Raw genomic sequence first — 25,685 nt, forward strand, 5'->3', positions numbered from 1 at the left:
ATGTTTTTCTCTATATCGAACCCTCAGAAAAGTTGTCAGAATTTAATGCCCACAAGACTGACTGCATGTCTTGTGAATCCCCAAGTCATTTTTCCAGAAGACTAGCTATGTGGTGTAAAATCTTTTCATAAGGATATCAAATCTGAGCCAAAAATGAGTTTTTTCCACTATTGACAAACTAGCATTTTGCATAAAATTACACCTGACAATAAGGATTTTTCGTGTATGTACAGCAGTAGTTCCGTGATCGAAACGTATTGGTCGCCGATGCATGGCGCTTATTGGTCGCTAGTTTCGATTACAAAACTACAAGTACAAGGAGCCCAAATGTGATGCCGATAATTATGATAGTCTGTAGATCTAGGCCTACATCGTATTATAATATTTATTAATCTAGAGGTAAGAAAACTCACTGTTTAATTTGTGTGAATATTATTAATAGCTCGGTGTCAATTATTTCGCTCCTTCACCTGTAAATTGTAGATCTGACCATAGATTTCAAAATCAAATCACGTTATTCTCGCAGCTAAAATTCAGATAAGGTCCCACATGTAGTAAATGGTGTCGGGTCAAAGCAAATGTTGAGCCTATTATTTATTAATCTTTACTTTTTTTACCTTCACTTTGTTTTGGCAATAGGAGCATTAGTATACTATTATGAGTATGAACATGTTTCTCAACAATTGTTGTTTCTCAACAATTTCATACAACACAGACACCACAGACACTGTACAAAACTTACCAGATTTCTCAAAATATTGGCCCTGGCGCAGCTGGTCTGGCTTGAAGTTGAAGAGAAGGTTGAGCGTTCTCATTGCTATTAATATTATGCAAGTGTGGAAGAGTGGAAGAACATCAAGGAAAAAAATGTTCCCTGAAAAGCATGGCTCTTCAAATGCCTTCATATTCTAAATATGACAAGTTACAGCTCTGGACAATAGACCCTACTCTAGACCACACATAGGAGCATCACTATCCTGGCTGTGTAGTAAAAGCTGGGCTTTTGATTTACCTTGATTTGATTTAACTTTACCTTGATTTACCTTGATGTTGGGCTTCAAGTATAATTACTTATATGCCCCTCTGCAGCAGGATTAATGTCTGTATGTACTGGGGATTGCGCCTACGTCGGAGCTTCGGACAATGCAATAGCAAGGAAACATTTCTTTAGGGTTGTACATGTCATATTATAATTTAGCTCTCCATGCTTTTTCTAGGTTGGATTTGAATGAGTTTACAGATGGGCTATCAATTACATAAACTGGAAGCGCATTCCATAAATTGACGACTCGCTGTGAAAACGATCCCATTCGGATAGAAGTGAAGGCTCTAACTTTCGATAGTTTGAAGCTGTGGCCACATGTTCTGTCATTCAAAGGTTATTGAAAGAATTGGTTGAGGTCACTGCGGTCAATCCCATGGAAAAGTCTATATGTTTGTCAACATTTCAAACACCACTGTACAAAACTCAACTGATTTCACTCAAAATCGGTACTTTAGTGACAATAGATGACACCTAAATAGCAGTAAAATACATTTTTTTTAACTTACTGATGTTAAAAAGAATAATTTAAAAATTCAAATTGTAAGTCTAGTGTCAAACTTTGCTTACAGCTGCATCGACATGATTGTGTACAGTCTATGCGATTTTGTGTGGTGTGTATATTTGTGTATGGGTATAATAATACCTGCCTCACAGCAAGCATGCAGTGCTAGAGGTCAATACGCGTTAGCATTGACTCTCTATGCTTTGCTGGAGTGCCCTAGACCTAGTGCTGATTTCTAGCGATGTCCGAATATGAATTCCATTCAGAAGAACAGCCTAAAATTATAAAAATGAGGCCTGATTTTTATGCCACCATTTTGTGTCTAAACGATTTTTCAATTTCCTTTTGGGATTGTTTTTCACCATTATGGTTGGATCATTCGAAAAATCTAGGCCTAGTCTACTCAGAAGAACACATTTCAAATTTCAAAACTCACTGAATTTCTATCAAAAGATACGGTTCCCCAAAATATAGGCAGTATATTCATCTAAGTTTTGTCCAGAATGGACAAAAAAGTGGTACATGCAGAGTTATAATTTTTGCTGAAGAGTAGACCTAGACCGAAATCTTCAGTCTCTGATATCAACGTTTGTTCCGCTTAGATCGCATCTGGCTCCTCTGACTGCCTCTATACATAGACTGAAGATCGTCGTATGGGGACTGTACGGGAGGATTTGGTTCGGTTCGGCTGGACCGCAATGAATGAGATATATGCAACAAGTTTTTCACTCTTTAGTACGTCTTCATATATCCATTCTGGCTGCAATATATTACACTGATTTTTATTAAAGATAAAAAATAACACAGAAATATCTACTTTGACTTACGATAGCTTGCTCACATGATTAATTCGAGAAAGTCTTGTAGTCGACATATTCGTTGTCAGTCATCTTGGTTTTAGCTGATGAATATTAATTTTTTCTTTTTCGAACCTCCAATAGCTACGTACGAATCAGCCCGGCTTGACCCAGTGATATATAAATATTGATAAACCCAATATTAAATGAGTGCTCTGATTGGCCATGGGCTATGTTTTGGTAGGTTGACCCGGAAATATATCGGACGGGTCATGTCATAGATTACCAGTTCAAATGCATGAATGTACCGTTTCACAGTTCTGAGATAAAAATTGGATAACTCATATAAGTAAGTCAACTTTATCTTTAAACTTTAGGTTTAACCTAATTTAAGTTAAAAGCTGCTTAAATTAAGATTAAGAATAACTACACCGTGTCCACATAGAAAAAATTCATCTTATAGTTATAACTATCCTAAAACGGTATAGAATACCGTTTCAGAATAGCCATACAATGAAATAGTGTGTGTGTACGCTTACTAACTATACGTCATATAATGAAACGCAGGTCTGGGCATCGTTTTGAACTAGAACTCGATAAAGAATCACAGAATGTTTTGTGTGTGGACGTACGATCAAACTAGAACGGTATAAATGGGCGGGGCTTCACGTGACCGCACTTCATGATCGGCCGGCTGTCATGTCAACCGATCTCATCAAAATCAGTTTCTTTATACATTTCTTTATACAATGTTTCTTACTGTGTGTGTGTGTGGACGCCCTGTTTGCTAAACGACGTTTCTTTTGTATGGACGCCCTGTTCGCTATATACAATGATTCTTTATACGACGTTTCTTTATAGAGTTTTGGGATAAATTTGTGTGTGTGTGGACACGCTGTTAAGCCTATAAGATTAAGAAGTTAAGTGGCAATTTTTGCTACTGCAACTAAGGTATTTGGCCATAGAGGGCAGCACTAGCCACAAAATAAAGGAGTAATTTAAGGCCAAAGTCACTTTTATTTGTTTTGTCATGTATTGCATCAGTATATTCACATAGCCCAATATCCGTGAATAAATAGGCTTGGTCAGCTATAATTAGCATGGCAGCCATCTTGGAAAAAATTGCAACAAAAAAAATTGCAAAATAGTAAATACCGGTAGTAATGCCCTGCCTTCTCTTTTTTTTTTAAAGTCCGGACTAGAAACACATTATTTTTTGTTATTTGGCCTAATGTGTTTTGATATAAGACCTTTTTATTAGTATAACTAAAAGTAGGAGTAAGACCAAAGCTAAAGTAATATTTTTATGCCAGAATAAAAATTGAAAATAGATCTACTACTTGTATGATGTGAGTGTTACGATCGAAGCTCATTACTAGGCATATTCATGCACCACTAGATGATGCTCTTGCGCAGGTGCAGAAATCTGGATGCCCTTTGTTGGGCTTGGCACTGAACTGCCCACAGCCATAGATATGGCAAGAGCCATGTAATCAAAAACACAAATGTGAACATAATCACCTATTCCTGCACACAATAAACCTTGCAAAGTACCTTCAATTTACCCTGAAGGATCCTTCTTTCTTGTCATCCAACACGTGAGATCGGTTCACAAATGACACAAAATTGGAATTTTCTTTACATGAATGACAGAGCTTTCTTCTCCTTGTACATGAATCCTGTACCTGTAAACGTTGACGGGGGTTCATGGTGTTGATCCTGGCCGGAATCGCAGATAAAACTGGCGTATAAAAACGTCTGATTTCGCGTTGCCAACTTTACGGATTTTATGAAAAAAGCAATACATTTTATAGTTTAAAAAGGAGCAGTAAGCAACACTGGACATGTTCGCTGACACACTGACTTCCAAATGTAATTTAAATACAATAATTCCAACTTGCCCAACACCAATGTTAGGAAATTGTTGTTGTTTAAATCGGCAATCTAATCTTCTGTCGTTCCTGTTGAACCAGTGGTTGGTAATCATTATGTACATCTGTCAATATCTCTTTGTCGATCTGCTAGTGCTCATATTTGTAAGAATTTTTTTTTTTTTTTTGGGGGGGGGCGTCTATTTGAGCAGTTTTAGATGAAGCAGTTTGATGACTTTTGATAACTAGTCCATTATTTTTAATACAAGAGTACTTTTGTGTGAAGCGACTTAACGATTACAAATCTTCTCAGCTTTATCATCTTAGTAGTCATGCTGAGTAGTAACCTGCCACTGTAACTTTCTGGATACCAAGATGACAAGCAAGTGGACGCAGGATATTCAATGGTCCCCGGTGCATCCTGATACCTTTTTCTCCCTGTCGGTTGGAACAAATCAAGTGGAATTCAACCAGTATGCTGTGGAGTCACTCTCCAATTATGACATAGCAGGACATGGTAAGAGGATGATGTACAAATGAAGAGATCAATTCCAAAAGGAGCTAAATCCACTTTTGATGAAAATTGAGTTATTGATATCAGAACACTGTTCACTTAAGAACCCGTCTTTCAACAAAATTATCGGGAGCAATTATGAAAACCTTCTAATATCACTTTTCCATAGACGCCTGTACAAAATCTGGTAAAAAAATTCCCTTTTCTCTGAAGTTACAAAATGAATTTAGCTCCTTCTGGAATTAAACTCTTCAAATATTGACTGCTTTGATGGGTAAGGTGAAAACTGTCACTGAAGGTGATCTTGAATTAGTGCTGTGCCTTAAGATGAAGTTTAGGGGCGTAGAACATTCTCAAGACAACCGAGAAGCTATAGTTCACACCATGAGAGGACTAAAAGCCGTCAGTCCCATGGTTGCTTACTTACAAGTAGATTTCCGAGCAGTCGGGTAAAACAAGCCATTAAACATATCGTCATGAATTTTGTGGATGAGACTCTCGCACTGAATGTCTTGGCTCAGCCAAACGCTATGCTTCCATGATTTATGATACCTTCAGTGTCCAGACTGATTAGAGTATTGTCCATATTTTTATGAATGCTGTAATTATTGAATTAAGCTACATTTAAAGATGTTCCTTTTTATGCTCTTATGTTAGATCAAGACTTTTAATTGCAGGCATCTACCTCTCATAATATTCAAAGTCCTTTATATTAAGCCCTTAGAGATGTTATATCATAATGTGATATGCGTTGTAATACAAGAAGGTCACAATTTGGCTGTACCGGTATGATTAAACTTGAGTCTGTTAGATGGTGCCTGGAATGTTTTGACTCTTTATATAAGTCTTCATGATTATTCACATGAAACTTACTTATGCACTTTTTGCAGGATCTTCTAAACCATCAGGTCGGCAGGTTTCTGAAACAGGATTTGCACGCCTTCAATTCTCCAAGTCGGATCTCTTTACGAACAACAAAGACGAAGTTCAGAGAATAAAAGTAAGGTTCATAATATAAAACACGAACGACAAGAGTAAAACGGTTACGGTAAGTCAATCGTACGCGCACACACAACGAAGTGAAACGTGAGAAAACTTATCAGTGAAAATTCATATGGAATCATCTTTCCCCCTAATGTTCTTTTGTTTTTAAACCACTTGTATGTCTAATAGCTTTAGGGGTGATTTGATGCAAATAATCTTTACCGGTAATGGTAATTGTCCCTTCTAAACTTGCTTTCAGAAAAGTGTATAGCAAAGTTGATGGTATAGAGTATATCATTTTATTCAGATAATTATACTAAACTCTTTTGGGGGGGTTATCTTCAACACTCTCATCTCTTACCATTCTGTCTCATTTTCCTGTTTGTTTCAACTTTAATCATTCTCACCTTCTATTCTCCTCTTCTGTTTTGTATTTACCTAAACCAAGGTTTCCTTCTTCTCTGTGTCTCTTTCTTTCTCCCCTTTCCATCTGCTTTCCAAAGTAATTTGTGCATTTTCCCTCTTTAAAAAGTGCTCTTTTTTTTTACCATAGCTCTTTTGGGCAAAATATTCTCACCTAACATGGAATTTTGTTTGTCCTTCTCTGTTATGATTGTGCAGTGTTTTGCCTGTTACCCGAAGGCAGTACCAGAGAACCTGCTTGGTCTTGGTCTCTCTACAGGAAAGGTGTTGCTCACTTCGTTTGTATCAGATCCGCAGACAGATCCTACTAATCTCATCGGAGCAGAATTCCCTCCCAAGCATTCCAGACTATGTACCAGCCTGGCATGGAATGCTGTCGACTCAAAGTTGGTAAGTAATATCCGATGGCTTGGCAGCATTTTGCTCGTTCGTGTCTCCTTAGAGCAAGATTAATGTATCTTGATCTTTGAAGTAGATGCTACAACCGGCCGTGTCAGACACGTTGCCCCAGGGTGCGAGATAGGACTCTTGTAGCATGCCCCCATTTAAAACAATTGTACAATAACAATTAACATTACATTAAATTAAAAGTATGAAACTATTAAAATTACTCTCATGTTATGGGGAAAGAAAAAAAGAATATATATATATATATATATATATATTATGATTCAATTGATTTGGTCAATTTAGTTTGATGGCAAAAACACGGCACTACTGGACAGAGATCCTAATAATAACAGAGTTTGGTCTTGTTGCTCTGTTCGTGGATATGGAATCCCGCGGCACATTACTCACATGAGTTCTAACAAGCCAAGCTTATACAGAGCCTATGATAAGTAATGTTGTGCATGGACCACAGCATTACTTATTATAGGCTCTGTATAAGCTTGGCTTGTTAGAACAATAATACAGGGGAAACTGTTTTCAGGTAGTGGATTGTGTGTTGAATTTTTTTTTTTATAAGATTTGTCTTGATTATCATCCTACTTGCATGGCATACAGATTCAGTACCATTTTTACATGGTATCATTTCTGTTGAGGCCTGTATCTTTTGATATCATACTGTGTAGTGGTGGTTGATTTACCCGACTGCTAAGAAAGCATAAATGCTTGTAAGTATTAAAGCAACCAGAGGACAGACGGCTTAAGGTCCTCTCCGAGAGACCTGGTAATGAGGATTAATGCCTTACAAAAGGGCATAAGCCTTGGTTTCGAACCCGGGTCACCGGATAACGAGACCACTGCTCTACCGACTGAGCTATCGCGCCTCCTCTGTATTGAAATTGGGTTTTTTAACATGATTTGTCTTGATTATCATCCTCTTTGATTTGCATACAGAATCAGCAAGTACCATTTCCACATGGTATCATTTCTGTTGAGGCCTGTATCTTTTGATATCGATCGTATAGAGGGGGCATAAATTTTATATCAGTGTATTCTATACCGGGTACATAGAAAACATTCAGTTTGTCATGAATTTGGGCATAATTTCAGCTTGCTTGTAGTCTTGACTAGTATAGTATACAAATAATACACAGGTGTGAGTGCGTTATGGTTAATGCAGTGCATGAGGGTATTCACTATGGTGCAATAAAATTCATGAGACCTAGCCGAGTGTATTTTGTGCCATTGTGAATACCCGAATAGCGCTGCATCGCCATAACGTCATAAACGAAAACCTGTGTATTATTTGTTTTATAAAATGGGTCAACAATCTTACTTAGCAAGGCCATAAGGAGAAGATGTCTCCTTGCGACCTTCATCCACGGTTGTTATCACCCAAATGCATCCCATGCAGATGGTACCGTGCAGATAGTAACAAATAATGCACGGTCACATGATCCATTTTGACGTTTCTCATTGGCCACCTTCTTGAACCCATTTCATAAATATTAACTGTGACATCCATATTGGAGCAGGGCATCCTTTGGCACCTGCACAAATTTGAGCACATTTTTTCCCCTGTTGCGTAGATAAAGTATACCTTGTATCTGTCACTGTCAATATGACACAAGGAAGGAGAGACTAGATTTAATCAATGTTTGCACCATTTATACATTAAGGCTATGTATATTATTATTTTTTAATGGGGTTGTTGTTAACATATATCCTGTATGATTTCCTCCATGTGTTTTTTTTTTTTCTTGTAATCTTCCCGTCTCCGATGTTGATGTGAGAAAAAAAATATATTTTCAAATTTTCTAAAAAATGTTAGTCCTCAAATGATATACAGTTTACTACCATATTCAAAGTTTATGCAATCTTATTACTAAAAGGTTGTTCCTGACAACCTGAAAGCTTGCCTGATGCTTTCCTGACATAGCAACAAGTAATGTATGCAGACTGGATTCCAAGTATTTTAGTTCATTCATTGTTATTTAACAGGTTAATGGAATAGCCTGTCACCAGGTCCTCATGGAAAGAAACGTCCATAACTTTGAATATATGATGGTAACCCGGTCTATTGCGTAAAGTGATTTTCAAAGCTTTTTAATAATTGTGTGCTATGTACTTTTCTGTATAATTTTCTTTCAGTTGGCTGTTAGTTTTGACAAGTACAGAACAGACTGCAGTCTATCGATCTATGACATCAATGTGAGAGGCGGTGAGTGTAATAACAGTATAGATATGTTGACTCTTATGAGAGGCATCGCTGTTTCTATAGGCTCAATCCGAGAGCCAGTATAGAAACAGCTATGCTTTGAATATATTCAAGCAGGCCATATATCTTTTATATACCAAATTCACAAACTAATCTACAAAGAATTCTTACCTTATCCTTTTCTTGAGTAAAGACTGGTTTAATAAAACATCGCAGAAAATCTGAGACACTGTTTGTAAATCTTCGCTGGAAAGTTGCCTCAATGTTAGGATCTGCATTCGGGAATTGCACGCACACTTCACTGTATTTTGTATCCGGGCTCGCACAAAGAAACTTTTTACACTGAAACCAATGGGGATCTCAGCAAAATTTATTTATGCGGCCCGTTACCCGGGGCAATGGGCATCTTTTTAAAAACTATTGACCCATAGGCAGGCATGGCTAAAATCACGACTCCAATTTCAACCAATCAGATGACTAGATTTATTCAACATATTAAAGAGAGGTACATGTATATAATGAACAATAATAGTGAACATTTGTAATACGCCATGTCTGTCAACATTGACTCTCCCGGCGCAGTTGTGAGAAAATTGTATAATTGTGGGCATATTCACATCTATCAAGTCATTGCAAGAAAGAAGGCAAAATACAAATAAGTTTAACACACTTCAGGATATCATTTTGAAATGATAGAATTAGAACATCATTTTCAAGATAGCAAGGTTACATACATGTACGCTTGATATACAAGTATAAATTGAAACGAATAGCATTTACAGGAGATACTGCTAATAGCCGGTACAAAGTACTGGTATATGATTTCCAAAGCTCTTTGGAAGTTCACAGGGATATACAATCTGAAATTCACTACATGCTATCAAATTTTGAGTACTATTTTTATAGCAATATCAACTAAAGGAAAGAAAAGAAAAACATTCACCTGCATAATGCGCCTATATTATGTTACACTTGAATATTTAAATGGATTTGTTACATACATGTGTATCCCGGTATGTATCTCTAATAGGGTTTTGGGGTTGTTCAGGTTCAGCTGATATGGCTCCAGATGTTAATACCAGCAGAAAAGAGTAGGCTTCAGACATTTAGTTACAGGATGCAGGCCAATGCATCATCTTGAATAATTCTATCCTTAATTCCTTATGATGTCATTTTAAAGATTTTTTTTGTAATGGAAGTCCACTCTAAAATTAAGTTGGTTTTATTAGAGGCAGAAAATATGAAAAACGGGTCAGTGAAAGTCTGAGCAAAACCCAATTAGAAATAAGAAAGTTATGAATTTTTTGAAGGTGCAATCCGTCAAACAAAATTTGGCAACTGTGTGACCTATTTTGTGAGGTCACCTACCATTTGCCTTGTATGAAAAAAACTTAACAAAAATTTATATTTTCCCTTAAGAAATTGTTTAATCATGCATTCCCCCCTTAATATAGTTATTGCAAATATGTTAATGTTTTTATACAACCCCTGTATGAAACAAATCTATTCACTCATCAATAACTAAGAAAATAAAAGTTTATTAAAATTGTCAATACAGAGCTTATAAGAGAGGAGTTAAAATAATTTATAAAATAGCTCTAGTATTTTAAGCATCGTGATTGGTCAAAACATGTCACATGACATGCACCCATGTTTGGTGCATGCACGATCGTGACAAAAAAGCGCTGTCAAAAGTGATATTGCACACTAAAAGATCAATATCCAGCGCAGCGTACGTGTAGAGTAAGTAGCAAGGTCTTATCGTATAATTTTCTAGAACCAACATAACCGTTCTCCTGGAATCTAAGGTTAGATCTAGACTTTTGTTTGTTTTGATTTTCATGTGTCGCTATTTTATAAAACAAATAACCCACTTGACCCTGTTGTGTGTAATGTACAGCAGTGTACACTCTGTTTCATTGCATTCACCACTAACGAACGCTGGGCCGTTGGTTATTTGTATAATACGTCACAGTGTTGCCAATTTGTGTTTGACTGATGACAACTTCAAAACTTGTGAAGAGGTTTGATGGGCAGTGGGCAGTGCCATTTTGTAACCAGGGCTGGTTCATACTCAACTCTCCTGCATGTATGAGGAAGGAAGTTTTAAAGGGATCCGGTAACTTTGTCTCAGATTATGGATTTAGCTCATGCTGCAATGATAATGATAAACCTTTAGGTCAATCAGGACCCCCATGATTTTTTACAAGCCGATCGCCTGTCTGATCATTAAGATATTTAAGATTGGAAATCGAAACCAAATTTTTGTTTTTTCCTAACGGTATTCATAACACTACAATATATTGGGGAAGAAAAGTATGGTAAAACAGGTCACTCTAAGATTTTAACTTTTTTTTTCACAGAAAACACGTAGGGCCGTGCATCTCAGATTTAACATTGTTAAACGATGCCTTTAAGCCTTATGGTTTCCCCAAGTTCAAACAAGTTTGGCAAGTTTGAGGATAGGAAATAGGTCTTGAGTCGTGACTGACCCTTCGTGCCCCTGTTGGTGATGGTTCTCCAAAGTGAACAGTTCTATCACCCTCTCCCTATCTCTGTCTCCTTCTCCCTCTCTTGCTCTGCCTCCCTCTGTCTCTGCCTCTCTTTGTCTACTCTCTCACCCTCTCCCTTTCCCGCCTCTGGTTCTCGTTCTCCCTCCAATATGATGGACCAAGACAAGTGATAGACCTGTTAACTGTCTTATTCAGTTGGGCGTTGATCCATCTAAGCTTCTGTTCACCTCATCTCCATTAGCCTTCAGTGCATCCTTGCGGTATTATCTTTTTCAGTTCTAGTTTGTATTCATATTCATATGCCTTCATATGATACTAACGTTCTTCCATTACAGTGAACCTCTTTAAATTTGAAAAAAGGAAGTCAAGCTTATCTTTGTCCTGAAATATTTGACTCTATATCAGCACTGAAAGATGTGACCTATCGTCCTGGTAACATTGGACCTACATAGCATTGGGTGTAGCGCTACACTAAGTTTAAAGGATAGACATTGATATACATATATATGTGCATCAATGTATTTTGGCAAGATATTAATCTTCATTTGCCATACTCCACCCAGGCGAGGTAAATGGGTATTAAACCGGTAGTAGGAAAATCCCTTGAATGCTCGAGCACCTTTTCATGGGAGCTCGGCTAAAGCCGGTGTAATGATATGATTGCAGGGCCCTCAGGGAGAACAGTATGAATACTGATGAGGCTACCCTGGGTAAACAAGACATATTAACATTATTTATTATTATTATACCTTATTTATAAAAGGATTATTTTTCGTAATAAGTATGGATATGATAATAGAGATTTGAATTTGATTTATTTAAGAGAGAAATGACTAACAGAATAAAAATAAATGAGCATTTGAAAGTACAAAATATGAAATTTCCTGCAAATGTGCTTATTTATTTAGATCTGAACAAATATTGTGTGTATTATTGATGTTTCATTGTTTTGCTAAATTGTAAGTAAAATTATATTTTTGTTTGAATATTGAATAAACACCTCATTAGAGGGAAAAAGAGAAGACAAAAATGATAATACCTAATGTGTTGTGTGGCTGGTTATATTCCCTTGTAGGAGGTGGAGGAGGGCAATCTAGGCCTTTGTCAGTTGGAAGTGAAAGAGATACCAGAGGGGTAACAGAATTAGGTAAGTTCTATCGAAGTAATGCCCTACTCACACTGCGCATCCAGCGTTCCAATTTGGGGAGTCTTGGCCACACCGGATCCAGGATTTCTTGGGGGGGGGGGGGGGGGGGGGGGGGGGGGCCAACTTTTTTTTTTTTGCTCCCGAAAATTTGAAAATTGCGCCGGCCGAAACTTCGCTCAGTGGGAGGGGAGGGGGGTGGGGGGTAGTGAGCACTTTTTTTTAGGGGGGGGGGTCCTCGAAAATTTAAAAAAATTAAAAAAAAACCCAACCCCCAAAAAGGTAAAATTCACGTGTTTTTACATCTGGTCTTGGCAGCCAGAGAAGGGATGCTGGAGGGTGCGGGCCTATGCTGGACATGCACGACAGACTTGTAAAATGTTGAATTTTTTGGTGTTTTTAAATGTTCAAACATGTTGTCCTTGTTTTTCTTGATTTTCAAATTGGCAACAGTAATATTTTTCTTTTAATACCTAATGCAATGTCTCCGAAAACAATATACATGTACATACAGAGTCACAAAATGACCAATTTTGATAGAAAGACAATGATTTTGAATCTCTCAATGTGTTTCCAATTTCAGGATTTTAAAGCTTATTTGTCTTCTTTTTTAAATCCAAGTATCAAATGCAATATGGACTTGACACAAAAACGGAAACGATGTATATGCAGAATGTCTTGCCCTTTCTTTTCATGCATGTGGTATATGGGGGGAGGGGGTTCTGAATCAAACATTACTGAGCCAAACTCAAGTTGTAGAGGTGTCATGGTCTATAGAATACATCACCAGACTGTGGATCACATGGTTAGCAGTTCACTAATGTCCTTTGGCAGGACATTAATCTACATGTGCCACTCTCCACCCAGGTGATGTAAATGGGTACCTGCTGGGAAGAAATTCCCAGAATGACAGAGCCCCTAATGAGAGTAGCTCGGCTAATGCAGGGGTAATTATAGTATGCACAGCACTTTATACAACTATTAGAATCAAGTACTTTATTAATTTTACTATAAATATTATTATCATTTAACCTTAAAAATATGGAATGCTTATCCCACAAGGGAGATAATACACAGTCATTGTCTTTGATTTGACAAAAAAGCACTAATAACATGTGTTTTGCTTCAAGCAAGTACATGTCTAACACCAAATGAATGATTATTTTTCCACAATTTCTGTGTATAGTATACAGTGATGCCCTGCATTCCATGGCCTGGCTACTACACCAGCCCTGCAACCTCATGGTGGGACAAGGTCAGAAGAATCTAAGGCTCTATGACATCAGAGGTAAGCCTTTAGCTGTGTTCATATTCGGCAAATGCCGTAATATTGCTGGCGTGCATCGGTTAGCGATTTTCTCTGACCACCGTTCATATTTGAATAGGGAGGCATTATTTATCAATATTTCAGCATTTTTCATTATATTTCCCTTAAGTGGTTTTTCGACAGCTGTACAAAATTGTTTGATACTGGATAGTGAGCTAGCCAGGCCGCTGGTGTTCCAGCTTTGATGATTTGAGGGCTATAGGTGTAGTTGTGGAGGCAATTGGCCTTACATACACATCCTGTTTTGAGAATTAAAAGTTTATGGAACGGTTCCGAGACGGAATCTAATGTCTAGATAACAACACTAACTTTGAGGTATAACGACAGGCAAATAATCGCCATAGGTATGCAACGTATGTGTACCATACCGTATTTCTACAGTTTTGCATAGTTCAATACTGAAAGGGAAAATATTTGTTATTCCTTTTTTATATGTATTCTACGTTCATTCTCAAAAAGTTCAAATATTCATGTAAACAGTTATTGTTTAAACACATGATGTGCACTGTGTAGATTTTTCTGTACAATGTTCTGCCTGCGGTGTGTGTTGGTGTGTCTGTGTGCATGTGAATGAATGAGTTTTACAATATTTGTTATAATAATTTGCTTGTATGTTTATTTTTGTACAGGGCCCCATTCTCACAAGCTTTGCTTTTCTTGGGGTCCTTCCGAGTTTGCAATGTATTTTACTTTGAATTTTAATGGAAAATAAATGAAATGAAATGAAATGAAATGAAATTCAGCTTTTCATTGATATAAAGTTGTATTTTGGATCCTTAGTTGGAAGGATCTTATAGCATTTCATGAAACTGTGTAATGGTCTCTTGTTTTCTGCTCTTCTTCAGATCCCTCAAAGCACAAAAGCAGTGCCATCACCAAGGCAGTGTATGGAATCTCTGCAGACCCACTTTATGAACATCGGCTAGCCTCATTCTTTGAAGACCAGACCATGATCTGGGATCTGCGCCATTTTGAAAAACCAGTATCCTTTCATGAGAATGTTCATCGTTTTTATGATTAAGATGATGATGATGATGATGGTAGTGGTAGCGATAATGATAATGAACATAGGGATGATGGTAACGATACATGTACATGTATTTTTTTTTTTTTTTTTTTTTTTTTTTTATTGATTTTTTTTATATTTTAAATAATGGTAACTACTCTTTAATAATGATAATAATATACAGGGCCTGAGAAAATCTAGTTGAATCTAGGTTGGGGTCAGTGGCCTATTTCCTCAAGGGGCAGCTAGTAGTCAAAAGGGAAATTTACTGTAATCGATGAGACTGACCCCATAGATTCAACTAGATTCTTGAGCAAAGGCCATTTATTTGTTTTTATGTTCCACATACTAAGAATCTTGCTCTACGATTGGTCAAAAGTAAATCACGTGATGAAAGATAGATCGCCCATTATTGATGGGAAAAACAAAAAGTTTGTTACACTATGTAGATAGTACTACTATCTACACAGTGCAATGCACTTTCACTGAAGATAGAGGTACTATCTACAAAGGGCAACGCACTTTCACTGAAGATTATCCAAAAGCGCACTAAAACAGGCGTAATTAAGCGTGCATTACCAATGAGCGCAATTAAAACAAACACATGCGCGCACCGTACCCTCAAGGGGTTGGGTTAAACTACTGTTTAACTTTTTTGGTGTGCATTTGGGCAAGGTGTCTTTTATGTAGATGCAAACACGTCCTTTTCTTTTTTTAGTTAAATTGTTTTAGATGTGGAATATAAAGCAAATAATCACCTTTTGGTTTCAGGCGATGGCAAACTATCACTTCCTCGTTGATCAGAATGTATACGCTATCTTTCCTCAGCTTCACTTCGGAAAGATACATGTAGCTACATCCAGATCGCCTCAGAAGTGATAGTTTGTCCCATCACCTTCACCAACGGTTGTTATTTGCTTATTATATCCCCCATCAAAAAACTAAATAAATCCTAAAAATCATGCTAGATTATCAAACTGTACTAGGATCCAGACTACTAGGGAAGACTTAGATGTTAATTGTACTCACTTAAACGCTTGCTGTAAAGTTAGATCTAGTTTGACATAAAGGCAGTTAGAGCCCTAACATTAATCTGGAAAAAACTCCCAGAGAGATATGAACCATCTGTACCGATAGATCTTAACTGTTAACCTAACTTATAAGTTTCATACAGACTTTAGACTATAGTCTAATAGACTATAGAGTATACCGTGTGAGTCAACAAAAAGTTTACACTTAGAAAATTGCTAATTATTTAAAAAATCATGTATTATTATTATTATACATCTTATGAAAAAACGTTTTATCCCCAAAATCATTTGGTATCATTTTTGTGTGGTATGTGTTCACGCATGGATGAACAGGAGGCATTGTTTGCGAGAGTGAAAAAATCGACTTGCCCCAAGGGGATGCCTAAAGTATGTGATATGTTGGGATTAAAGTGAGAGAAAGATTGTAAGTTGAACTTAACTCTAAGTTAGACTATTGAGAGGGAGATGAATGTTATTATCTTAACTGCAGACTGTGCTGTATAGGTACTCAGCTTCCGTGAAGCAAGGGGCGTGGTCAAGCTCGGGTGGAGTCCAACTCGATACGGCACCTTAGCTTGTCTAACCAAGCAGAGCAATGTCATCAAACTCTACAACATACAACATGTTGGTAAGATATCCTCTCTTAAAATCTTATTTGATTTCCTTCATAGGCTTCATTTTTCTTCACCTGTATATTTGTATAACATTTTATTAGTTGTCTTTCTTGCTCTTGTCATCCATTGCTTTATGTCTAATATTGCGTACATTGATTATTGCTAGGTAGGACAAACATTATGGCTTGTCCTACCTAACAACATGTAGTGTATGCAATTCGCAAATCTGACTATTGAAGTACAATTATGTGTTACAGGCGAATGAAATTATTTGTAACAACCTTGCACTTAACAAAGATCTGTGCATATTAAAATTTGATGACTTAACATAAAATGGCCTATTGAAAGGAGTTTAATTCTAATCACACATGCATGATTCTAACATTCAGGGTTTTAACAATTAATATTATTTCCAGTTTTAATCAATGGAAGCGGAATTCAAGTAAAAATGTTGGGAAGTTTAAGCATTCTTTCTTTCTCATTATTTTAGGTCAAGAAGTGGAATACACTGAAAAGCATGTCAAACGTAAGTGTTCAATAAACATAGACCTCTATAAACTAGTCATTTTCATTTAGTATTTCTTATGGAATTCATCTTGGGTAATGTCTGGCTTTAGTATTTAATAAATTAAGCACCTGCTGTAACACCAAAGGTATATATCAACAATTTTGTGGGACAAGTCTGTTTTATTATGCTTCCTTATTTCACTGTGAATCTTGGTGTATTCCATGACTTCTAACGGCACTATTCATGAATATTGTTGACAGTTTTCTTTGTCCAAATGAAGCGGTTTGGGCAGTTTGAACTATTCCTATGTTTATTGGTATCTCATGTTCCATGTGGTGTAAACATCTCTTCTTTGAAACCTTTACTTCGCTAAAAATCTGTTACCAGCATACAAATAGTTGGAAAGTTATATCAGGCGCATTATGTTTAGTATTTTATGTGGCATATGTAGTACAAATAATACATGTTTTCATTATTATGGTTACTTAACGAGGATGTTACTTGACGATTGCTGTTTTTATCATAGAGAACCTTTCAAGAGTTAAATATAGTTTAAATCTTCTTCTTTTTTTACTGTGAAAGTGGGCATAAAATACTGTGTATGGGAAGAAACCTTTGAAAAATCTTTGATTCTGATCCTGTTTCATAGTGGAAAAAATATAGACTGTCTCTAAAATCAAAACACATTCTAGTTAGATTTATTCCTGTGAATGATTTCAACATTCCTAAATATATTACTCATTGCGGATGTCATCTTTTAGATCCCTTGTTGACCATACATGGGGAGACAAAAGAATATCACTAGCAATATTTTTTTCGATTTCAACATTGTCAGGTGTTTTGGTTTTTTTTGTCGGGGGAGGGAGTTCAATGAGAACTTCAGACTCTCAGTCGATTTATTTTCTTTTATTTATGTATTTCTTTCTTTTGTTGTTGGCGTATTTAAATAGCCAACTATCTAAACCAGCATCAGGTAGCCATCTTTGCTTGGCATCCCAACCAGGAGAATAGAATGCTTGCTCTGTCACCAGGGGGCGCTATGCAGGATCTTACAATCTATGATGCCATATCACTGGTGAGCTTTTTTATAATCCACTGTTGAATTTTTTACAGCAACTTTTACCAGGAAGTAGAATCAGTTTCCTTTTGTGTCCATCATCTGATCTCAAATGTTTTGCCAGACTTTTGCACACTGAAGAGCCTTCTCCTTTGCTGCCACTAGGTCTTCAACAAGCGATCACCTGTATGGAAAGACCACCTGTCTATAAAGACCACATTTTTCATTTCCCTTGAATATCAGTTCTCATTGCAAACCTGTACTAAAGAAACCTGTACATAAAAAAACACCTGCCTATAATGACCACTTGTCATGGCTCCCTTGAGCGGTCTTTATATACAGGTTTCACTGTATATGATTTGTTTCTTCATTGTGTTTCCTCTTAGGATTGGTCTCCCCACTCTTCCTATTCCGTAGCCTCAGGGAGGCATCTTTTCTACTGTCTTCCATCCTCTGATTGCACTATGGAAGATGAGGATATATCAAGTACCATGAAGAGAAGGGCTTCTAATGGCTACGGTATGAAGGTTAGTATGAAGCTCTTTTTTTTTTGCTTACCAAAGGAGATTGTGTAAAAAATGTCTAGAGAAAGATGTCGCGTGTGTACAGTGAAGGGGGAATACACACAGGATAATCATCCATAGAGTTATCTCCATTATGTTATTCTCATCGATATCCAACTCAGTGTGCTTTGCAAGCTTTAAAGGGATCCGGTAACTTTGTCTCAAATTCAGAAACAAAATTCTAGATTTAGCTCATGCTGCAATGATAATTATAAAACTTTAGGTCAGTCAGGAACCCCATGACTTTTACAAGCCGATCGCCTGTCTGATTATCAAGATATTTATGATTGGAAATCGAAATCAAATTTTGCGTTTCCCTAACGGTTTTCATTACACTACAGTCTATTGGGGAAAACGAGTATGGTAAAACCGGTCATTTAAAGATTTTTACTTTTTTGAGGCACTTCTTGGTCATTTTGACGTGCAATTTTTTTAGGGCTTCAATATTACACCATATCACAGACACTGATAACACGTAGGGCCGTGCATTTCAGATTTAACATTGTCTGATGTTAAACGATGCCTATAATGTGAGATCTAGATTATCAACAGGAGCAGATGAATAACACTTCTGTCATGTAAGGAGGACATATTGATATCATCATCATCATAATCGTTATAATCATCATTTATCACCATTATCATCATCAACAAGATCATTATCATTATCATCATCATTACCACCATCATCATCGTCATTAGTATCAACAAGATCATCATTATCATCATCATCATCAGTATTGTTATAATCGTTATTGTTAACGATCGTCATCATCCTTTATCATTATCACCTTTATCATCATCACCATTATCATCATCATCGTTATCATAACCACCACCATTATCATCAATGTTATAATCATCATTTTTATCATCATCATCATCATCGTCATCATCACCACCATCATCATCTTCATCATTATCAACAAGATCATCATCATCATAATCACCATCATCATCCTTTATCATTATCATCCTTTATCATCATCACCATTATCATCATCATCGTTATCATAACCACCACCATTATCATCAATGTTATAATCATCATTATTATCATCATCATCATCATCGTCATCATCACCCCCATCATCATCTTCATCATTATCAACAAGATCATCATCATCATCATTATTATCGTCATCATCCTTTATCATTATCATCCTTTATCATCATCACCATTATCATCATCATCGTTATCATAGCCATCACCATTATCATCAATGTAATAATCATCATCATTATCATCCCCTCATCATCATCATTGTACTTGTTTATCTTACCTGTATCTTGTATTCCCTTCTGATTTTCTCTTCCAGACCGAGCCCCTAAGCCAGAATGCAGCATTAGCAGGCAATGACTTGCAGGTCAACAAACTATGGCATTGGTTACACAATATCCTTTTTTAAACACTTGTAAATGAACTGGGCCAGTATTCAATTCAATACTCATGTCAACGATATGATTATATTAAGTTGTATCGCAATAGCTTAATCTGGGGGTAATTCAAGGTTGATTTCATTTCCATAGTTTCATTTGCCGTCAAGTTTTTCAATCTAGGAAAAGTCAAGATTCCAATTCCTGAAAGGTAATGCAAAGTTTGGGGAAATTTTGAAAATTGGGGGGATAGTGATTCTTTACATTTTTGATACATTTGGATGCCCCTATGGATGTATTATAAGCACTAGAAAATTTAGCACCTAAAACACTTCTGCTTTCGAGAAAAATTGAATAATAAAATTTACCGGTGCTCCCGGTAAATTTTGATAAATTTCAAATAGCGCCTAAAGCCGTACAATAGTAGCTGCGACCATGAAAATCTCAGAACATGTAGATACGATATATAATTTCCAAACGGGAATAGCTAATCGGTCAATTTTGGTCGAGAAACATTGTTTTATAGCTTAATTAATATCTTGACCTTGAGAGGGAGCTATACAACATAAAGAGTTTATTATTTACAATTTCATAACTTTAGACTCGACTTGAACCGCGACAACGATCACTGCATATTGTAGGATCGCTGTTGCTTCCAATAAGTTCATTTGAACCAAATTCATGACCCATACCAAAACTTTGTATTACCTTTAATTCAGAAGGGAGTTATCAAAGGGTACTTTCTTCTGTTTACTATTATATTCATACAATTGTGTATTTCTGGCCTGCAAAGGGAAAAACATTTTGAAGTGTTATATGTAATAACAGCAATCATTTTTTTATAATTATCAATTGATTTCAGGCATAGCCAGGCCTGTTTAGCCCATAGCTACCAATCTTGAAAAGCATGAAAATCCAGAATGAGGGATGCAGATGAGAAATTTGTATTTTTTTGGTTAGCTATGTAAAATAGTTCTATAAAGTGATGTATATATCAAGCCTGTCTGCACTAGTTTAGCCAGGGGGATTAGCCTCCCTGCGAGGTCACTGACAGGTGGTTATCTCATCAAATCAGCTCTTGATTATCATAAGAAAAGGGGCATCTTGGGGGACCAACAGGCACTGATTAGGCATTGTTTTCTAAATAGAGGGCGCAAGTAACTATAAGTAGTGCAGTGGGGCATTAACAAAGGTCTACATTTCCCTTAACCTACATGTGTACGAATAAAATCCTTGCAGACGATCAGCCGATCCGCATCGTCTTCAAAGTCCTCCTCGACGCCATCAGGCATGATGGACTTCTGTGGGGTGAAACAGCTGATGTGTAGGGAAGGCTCCGAGAACCAGGCAGGAGGACTGAGAAGCAAGCTAGACCCAATGGCATGGGAGGGATTGGACGGAACGCTGGAGGCTAATATCTATAGAAGCAAAGAAAGGTCTCTACATTAGGCCTTAAGAAAAAGATGTTGTATACATTGCCCTTTAGGTGCCAAAACATGGGTTGGTCAGTCGGAAATCTTTTCTTTTTTTCTTTTTTTACTCCCTCTTTGGGCTGATATTTCTCAATTTTGAATGCTTTAATACATTTTTTTTCTAGGAACAAAGCAGGGTGGGAGGGTAGATGGTGTTGTATAGGAGAGACCCAATAGCATGGGAGGGAGTGGACGGAATGCGGGAGGCTAATATCTATAGGAGCAAAGAAAGGTCTCTACATTGTTTCATACAGGGCGGGGGGGGGGGGGGGGGGCAAGTAGTAAGGTGGGGTATTTTGTGTGGGAAAGGAGAATGTTTAGATAGACTACTGGAGGTTTTTTTTTATTGGTACAAAGCAGGATGCGAGGGTTAGATGGTGTTTTAAAGAAGAACGTCTCTGCACAATTTACCTAGAAAGAGGGAGGAGTCTTCAGAGCATCAGTGTTTGAAAGCCGTTGTCTGTCCCTCCCTGGAGGGGTTATGTTTTCCTCAATAAGATCCAAGTTGTAATTGCAATTCAATAATTTTTCCAGTAACCATTTATAGCATTGATACCGCAGAAGTATGCATTTTCCTTCTTCTTCACAAGAAACATCTTAATTTTCTCAGTCAGATTTAAAGCAGAAAAATAATGCAAGTCTGAATTGGTCATATATATGTTTTCATATTATAAAGGGCCTTTTACAGGTTTTTTTTTTTTACTTGACCTCAACAATTAGAACAACTACTCCAATGACTATTAAGACTATTAAAACCACTTTGAGTCACCTTGAAAGCAATGTCCCAAACGCTATGGCTTAATATGCAGTGAAAGACAGAGGGAAGAGGATAAATAGAAGGGAGAGAACGATGGACATAGTTTATCAATCACAAATACAATTACTTCTCTCTATTAGATTATGAACTGTGTTTTATGATTAATGATGTTTTTTCTATTTATGTTTTGCTTCAATTATTCAAACCACATTGATCTATGTACCCTACGTATATTTTTACCGTTTTTAATATCGCATTTTATGTATTTTTAAAATTTGCTCCTAAAATGTGAATAATTCAGCCATTGGCTGCTAATAATATTTATTTTTTGATTCAATATGATTTGATTTGATTTTCTTCTGCATTCATGTTAAAGTACACAGTTTTTCGATAACAATAATAATATAAAGTACAAAAGTATTTTTCTGACAATGAATCATAAATAAGCAAATATATATATACCAGTATATAAAAATTATTATTTTCAAAAACGAAATGATAAATTGTCACAAATACTAAATTTCCTCAAACATTATAAAACATTATAAAATTATATGCGGACAAATTATATGTGGTCTTGAATATATTTCAAGACCATGAATAAATATAATTTGAAAAATGAAGAAATATTTGTTTCCTATTTCTCTGTTTGACAGGTCCCAAGCACTCAGGTTATGTGGATGGGACTTTGATAGTGATCCTAATGCCTTCAGGGATTTCACACAGAGGTAATACTCATATATTGGAATAGACAGAATTACTATCGCCCCTTTTGTGTGGCATGATGATTTTTAGCATCCATTATGTATACAGTATGACAGCACAAATATGCATTTTATAAAATGGAATTACACAGGGTATCTAAATAGGCACTCAAATAGGGCATTAGACATATAGATTATCGTTTGAGTGACACTGAAAGAGATTTCAAACGTCTTTTGACAGCCAAAAGCCTGAGGATTGTCTGACAAAGCAACAAATAATGCATGTAAGAATTAGCTATCATGTTTAGGAGGTGACTTTACTGGCTTTTTACAAGGAGTTTCAAAAAAGAAATATTTATGGATTCTAATGCATTGATAAACAGATCTATTGAAATATACATATGTAGATCACAAAAGACATACTTGCATAGTTTGATGGCTTACAAGTTATGTACTGCGTGTAATAGTAAAAAGATACTTAACACTAAAGTTGCTATAATAATATAATGATAATACATCTTGTTTACCCAGGAAAGCCTCATTAATATTAATACTGTTCTCCCTGAGGGCCTTGCAATCATATTATTACACATGCTTTAGCCCAGCTGCCATTAAAAGGCGCTCAAGCATTCAAGGAATTTCTGCCTACCGGATATGTAAGAATGTTGATTGTAATAGATTTATGCATAACTCAAAGAAATTACCAAATCTATTACAAAAAAAGTAACAAAAATGTACCTTTTATGTACAATGCAATGTTTATAGGTTAGAGTCTGAGGGAAACTATGAGAGAGCAGCAGCTATTTGTGTGTTCCATCTGAAGATGAGGCAAGCCATTGATATCCTCAACAAAGGGGCTGATGCTGCTAAAGGTACGAGCAAATCCTAGTCATCTCAATACTGGGCGATTGATATCAACTCTTATTAGGACGGGATCCTGGTATAGATAAAATTGTATTTTAAGAGAAATTGTTAATGGGTCCTTCAGAGTACTGGGCCCTGTCTTATAAAAGGTTGATTGATGCAATCAATCGTAAGTCCTCTAATCAATTGCAACTTTGCAGTCACTTTATTTGTCATGGACATACAATGGAAACTTGTTATAACAAGGTCCTTGGGACCAAGGAAATTACTTTGTTATATTAGGAATCTTGTTATAACGGGATAAAAAAACAAAAGAATATAAAGAGCTGGGACCAGCAAAATCACCTTGTTATATAACAAATCATACCTTGTATATTCTAAAGCACTTTGATTTGATATTATATATATTTATGTATGTATGTGTGTGTGTATGTTTGTTTCAATGCAGAAATCATATATCAATCACATATGAAGATTTATATTGACCTGTATTGTCATCAGTCAAATCGAACCAGCCAATTAGTTTTTTTGACCCATTACAGTTCATTATTAAACTTCCTGATCATTTGATGTAGTTATGCCACACACTCTTTTTTTCTGACTTTCTTCTTCAATCCAAAGCAATTGATAGTTAAGGGGTTGTGCTTCCTTGTGTTGTACAGTAGAAAGTTTTTATGCCTCCATTACGAAGTAGCCGGAGGCATTATGTTTTCGGGTTGTCCGTCCGTACGTACGTCTGTACGTACGTCCCGTTCTCGTGATCGCGTTATCTGAAGAACCGATTAATGGATTCCTGCCAAACTTTGGTCATGTATGTATCTTGCAGAGCCGATGAACTGATTAGATTTTGGGGTCACGAGGTCAAAGGTCAAAGGTCACAGGGCTCATTATGTATGCAAAAACAGCTTGTGATCGCGTTATCTCAAGAACCAATTGATGGATTGCTGCCAAACTTAGGTCATGTATGTTACTTGCAGAGCCGATGAACTGATTAGATTTTGCGGTCACAAGGTCAAAGGTCAAAGGTCACAGGGCTCATAATGTATGCAAAAACAGCTTGTGATCGTATTATCATTAGAACAGATTGATGGATTCCTGCCAAACTTAGATCATTTATGTATCTTGCAGAGCCAATGAACTGAGTAGATTCTTGGTTCATAAGATCAAAGGTCATGGGCTCATTATGTATGCAAAAATAGCTTGTGGACGCATTCTCATTAGAACTGACAGATGGATTCCTGCCAAACTTAGGTCATGTATGTTACTTGCAGAGCTGATGAAATGATTAGATTTTGGGGTCATGAGGTAAAGGTCAAGGTCATGCGGCTCATTATGTATGCAAAAATAGCTTGTAATCGTATTATCATTAGAACAGATTGATGGATTCCTGCCAAACTTAGATCATTTATGTATCTTGCAGAGCCAATGAACTGAGTAGATTCTTGGTTCATAAGATCAAAGGTCATGGGCTCATTATGTATGCAAAAATAGCTTGTGGACGCATTCTCATTAGAACTGACAGATGGATTACTATTTAACTCAGGACATCTTGCAGAGCCAATGAACTGAGTAGATTTTAGGGTCATGAGGTCAAAGATCAAAGGGTCATATATGTATATGAGAAATTGCTTGTAATCACGATATTCTGAGAACATGTTAATGGATTACAATTGAACTTGAATTTGAAAAATTTCTTCCGTTTCGGTTTGTAAAATTGCTCTATGACGGAGGCATCATTTTCAACTGCGCGCAGTCGAATTCCATCTAGTTTATCTCATAAAGTAAAGAAATGCTAACATAGTTTTCTTCATAATACCAAAACTTGTGATATTTTTCTGTCTAAAGAATATAGTTGTCATCACTACGCCTTATGTATTATCTGTGAAGATAATTACATACACTTACATTTTTGTTAACCTTTCTCATTTATAAAGAGCTTTTTCTCTGTTGTAATGTGCTTTACCTTTTCTAACTGAAATCTCACCCTATTTTACATCATGTGGTAAA

The 25,685-nt window shown here is 36.5% G+C and overlaps 1 protein-coding gene across 1 annotated transcript in view; it reads left to right on the forward strand.

The window, feature by feature from the left end:
• The first annotated feature begins 310 nt into the window (after window positions 1-310).
• Window positions 311-25,685, forward strand: part of LOC105439546 (GATOR complex protein MIOS) — a 35,341-nt gene continuing 9,966 nt past the window's right edge. Inside the window, exons 1-16 of the mRNA XM_030990457.1 lie at window positions 311-399; window positions 4,529-4,732; window positions 5,620-5,729; window positions 6,335-6,526; window positions 8,675-8,744; window positions 12,330-12,401; window positions 13,585-13,686; window positions 14,571-14,707; window positions 16,267-16,390; window positions 16,867-16,902; window positions 17,835-17,959; window positions 18,328-18,468; window positions 19,824-19,899; window positions 21,104-21,317; window positions 22,767-22,838; window positions 23,580-23,686. Of these exons, the coding sequence (XP_030846317.1) occupies window positions 4,591-4,732; window positions 5,620-5,729; window positions 6,335-6,526; window positions 8,675-8,744; window positions 12,330-12,401; window positions 13,585-13,686; window positions 14,571-14,707; window positions 16,267-16,390; window positions 16,867-16,902; window positions 17,835-17,959; window positions 18,328-18,468; window positions 19,824-19,899; window positions 21,104-21,317; window positions 22,767-22,838; window positions 23,580-23,686 (1,720 nt within the window). The 5' untranslated portion in view covers window positions 311-399; window positions 4,529-4,590. The remainder of the gene's footprint in view (window positions 400-4,528; window positions 4,733-5,619; window positions 5,730-6,334; window positions 6,527-8,674; window positions 8,745-12,329; window positions 12,402-13,584; window positions 13,687-14,570; window positions 14,708-16,266; window positions 16,391-16,866; window positions 16,903-17,834; window positions 17,960-18,327; window positions 18,469-19,823; window positions 19,900-21,103; window positions 21,318-22,766; window positions 22,839-23,579; window positions 23,687-25,685) is intronic.

Source organism: Strongylocentrotus purpuratus, unplaced genomic scaffold (assembly GCF_000002235.5).
Source record: "Strongylocentrotus purpuratus isolate Spur 01 unplaced genomic scaffold, Spur_5.0 spur5_scaffold_19, whole genome shotgun sequence".
In the NCBI taxonomy this organism is placed as follows: Eukaryota; Metazoa; Echinodermata; class Echinoidea; order Camarodonta; family Strongylocentrotidae; genus Strongylocentrotus; species Strongylocentrotus purpuratus.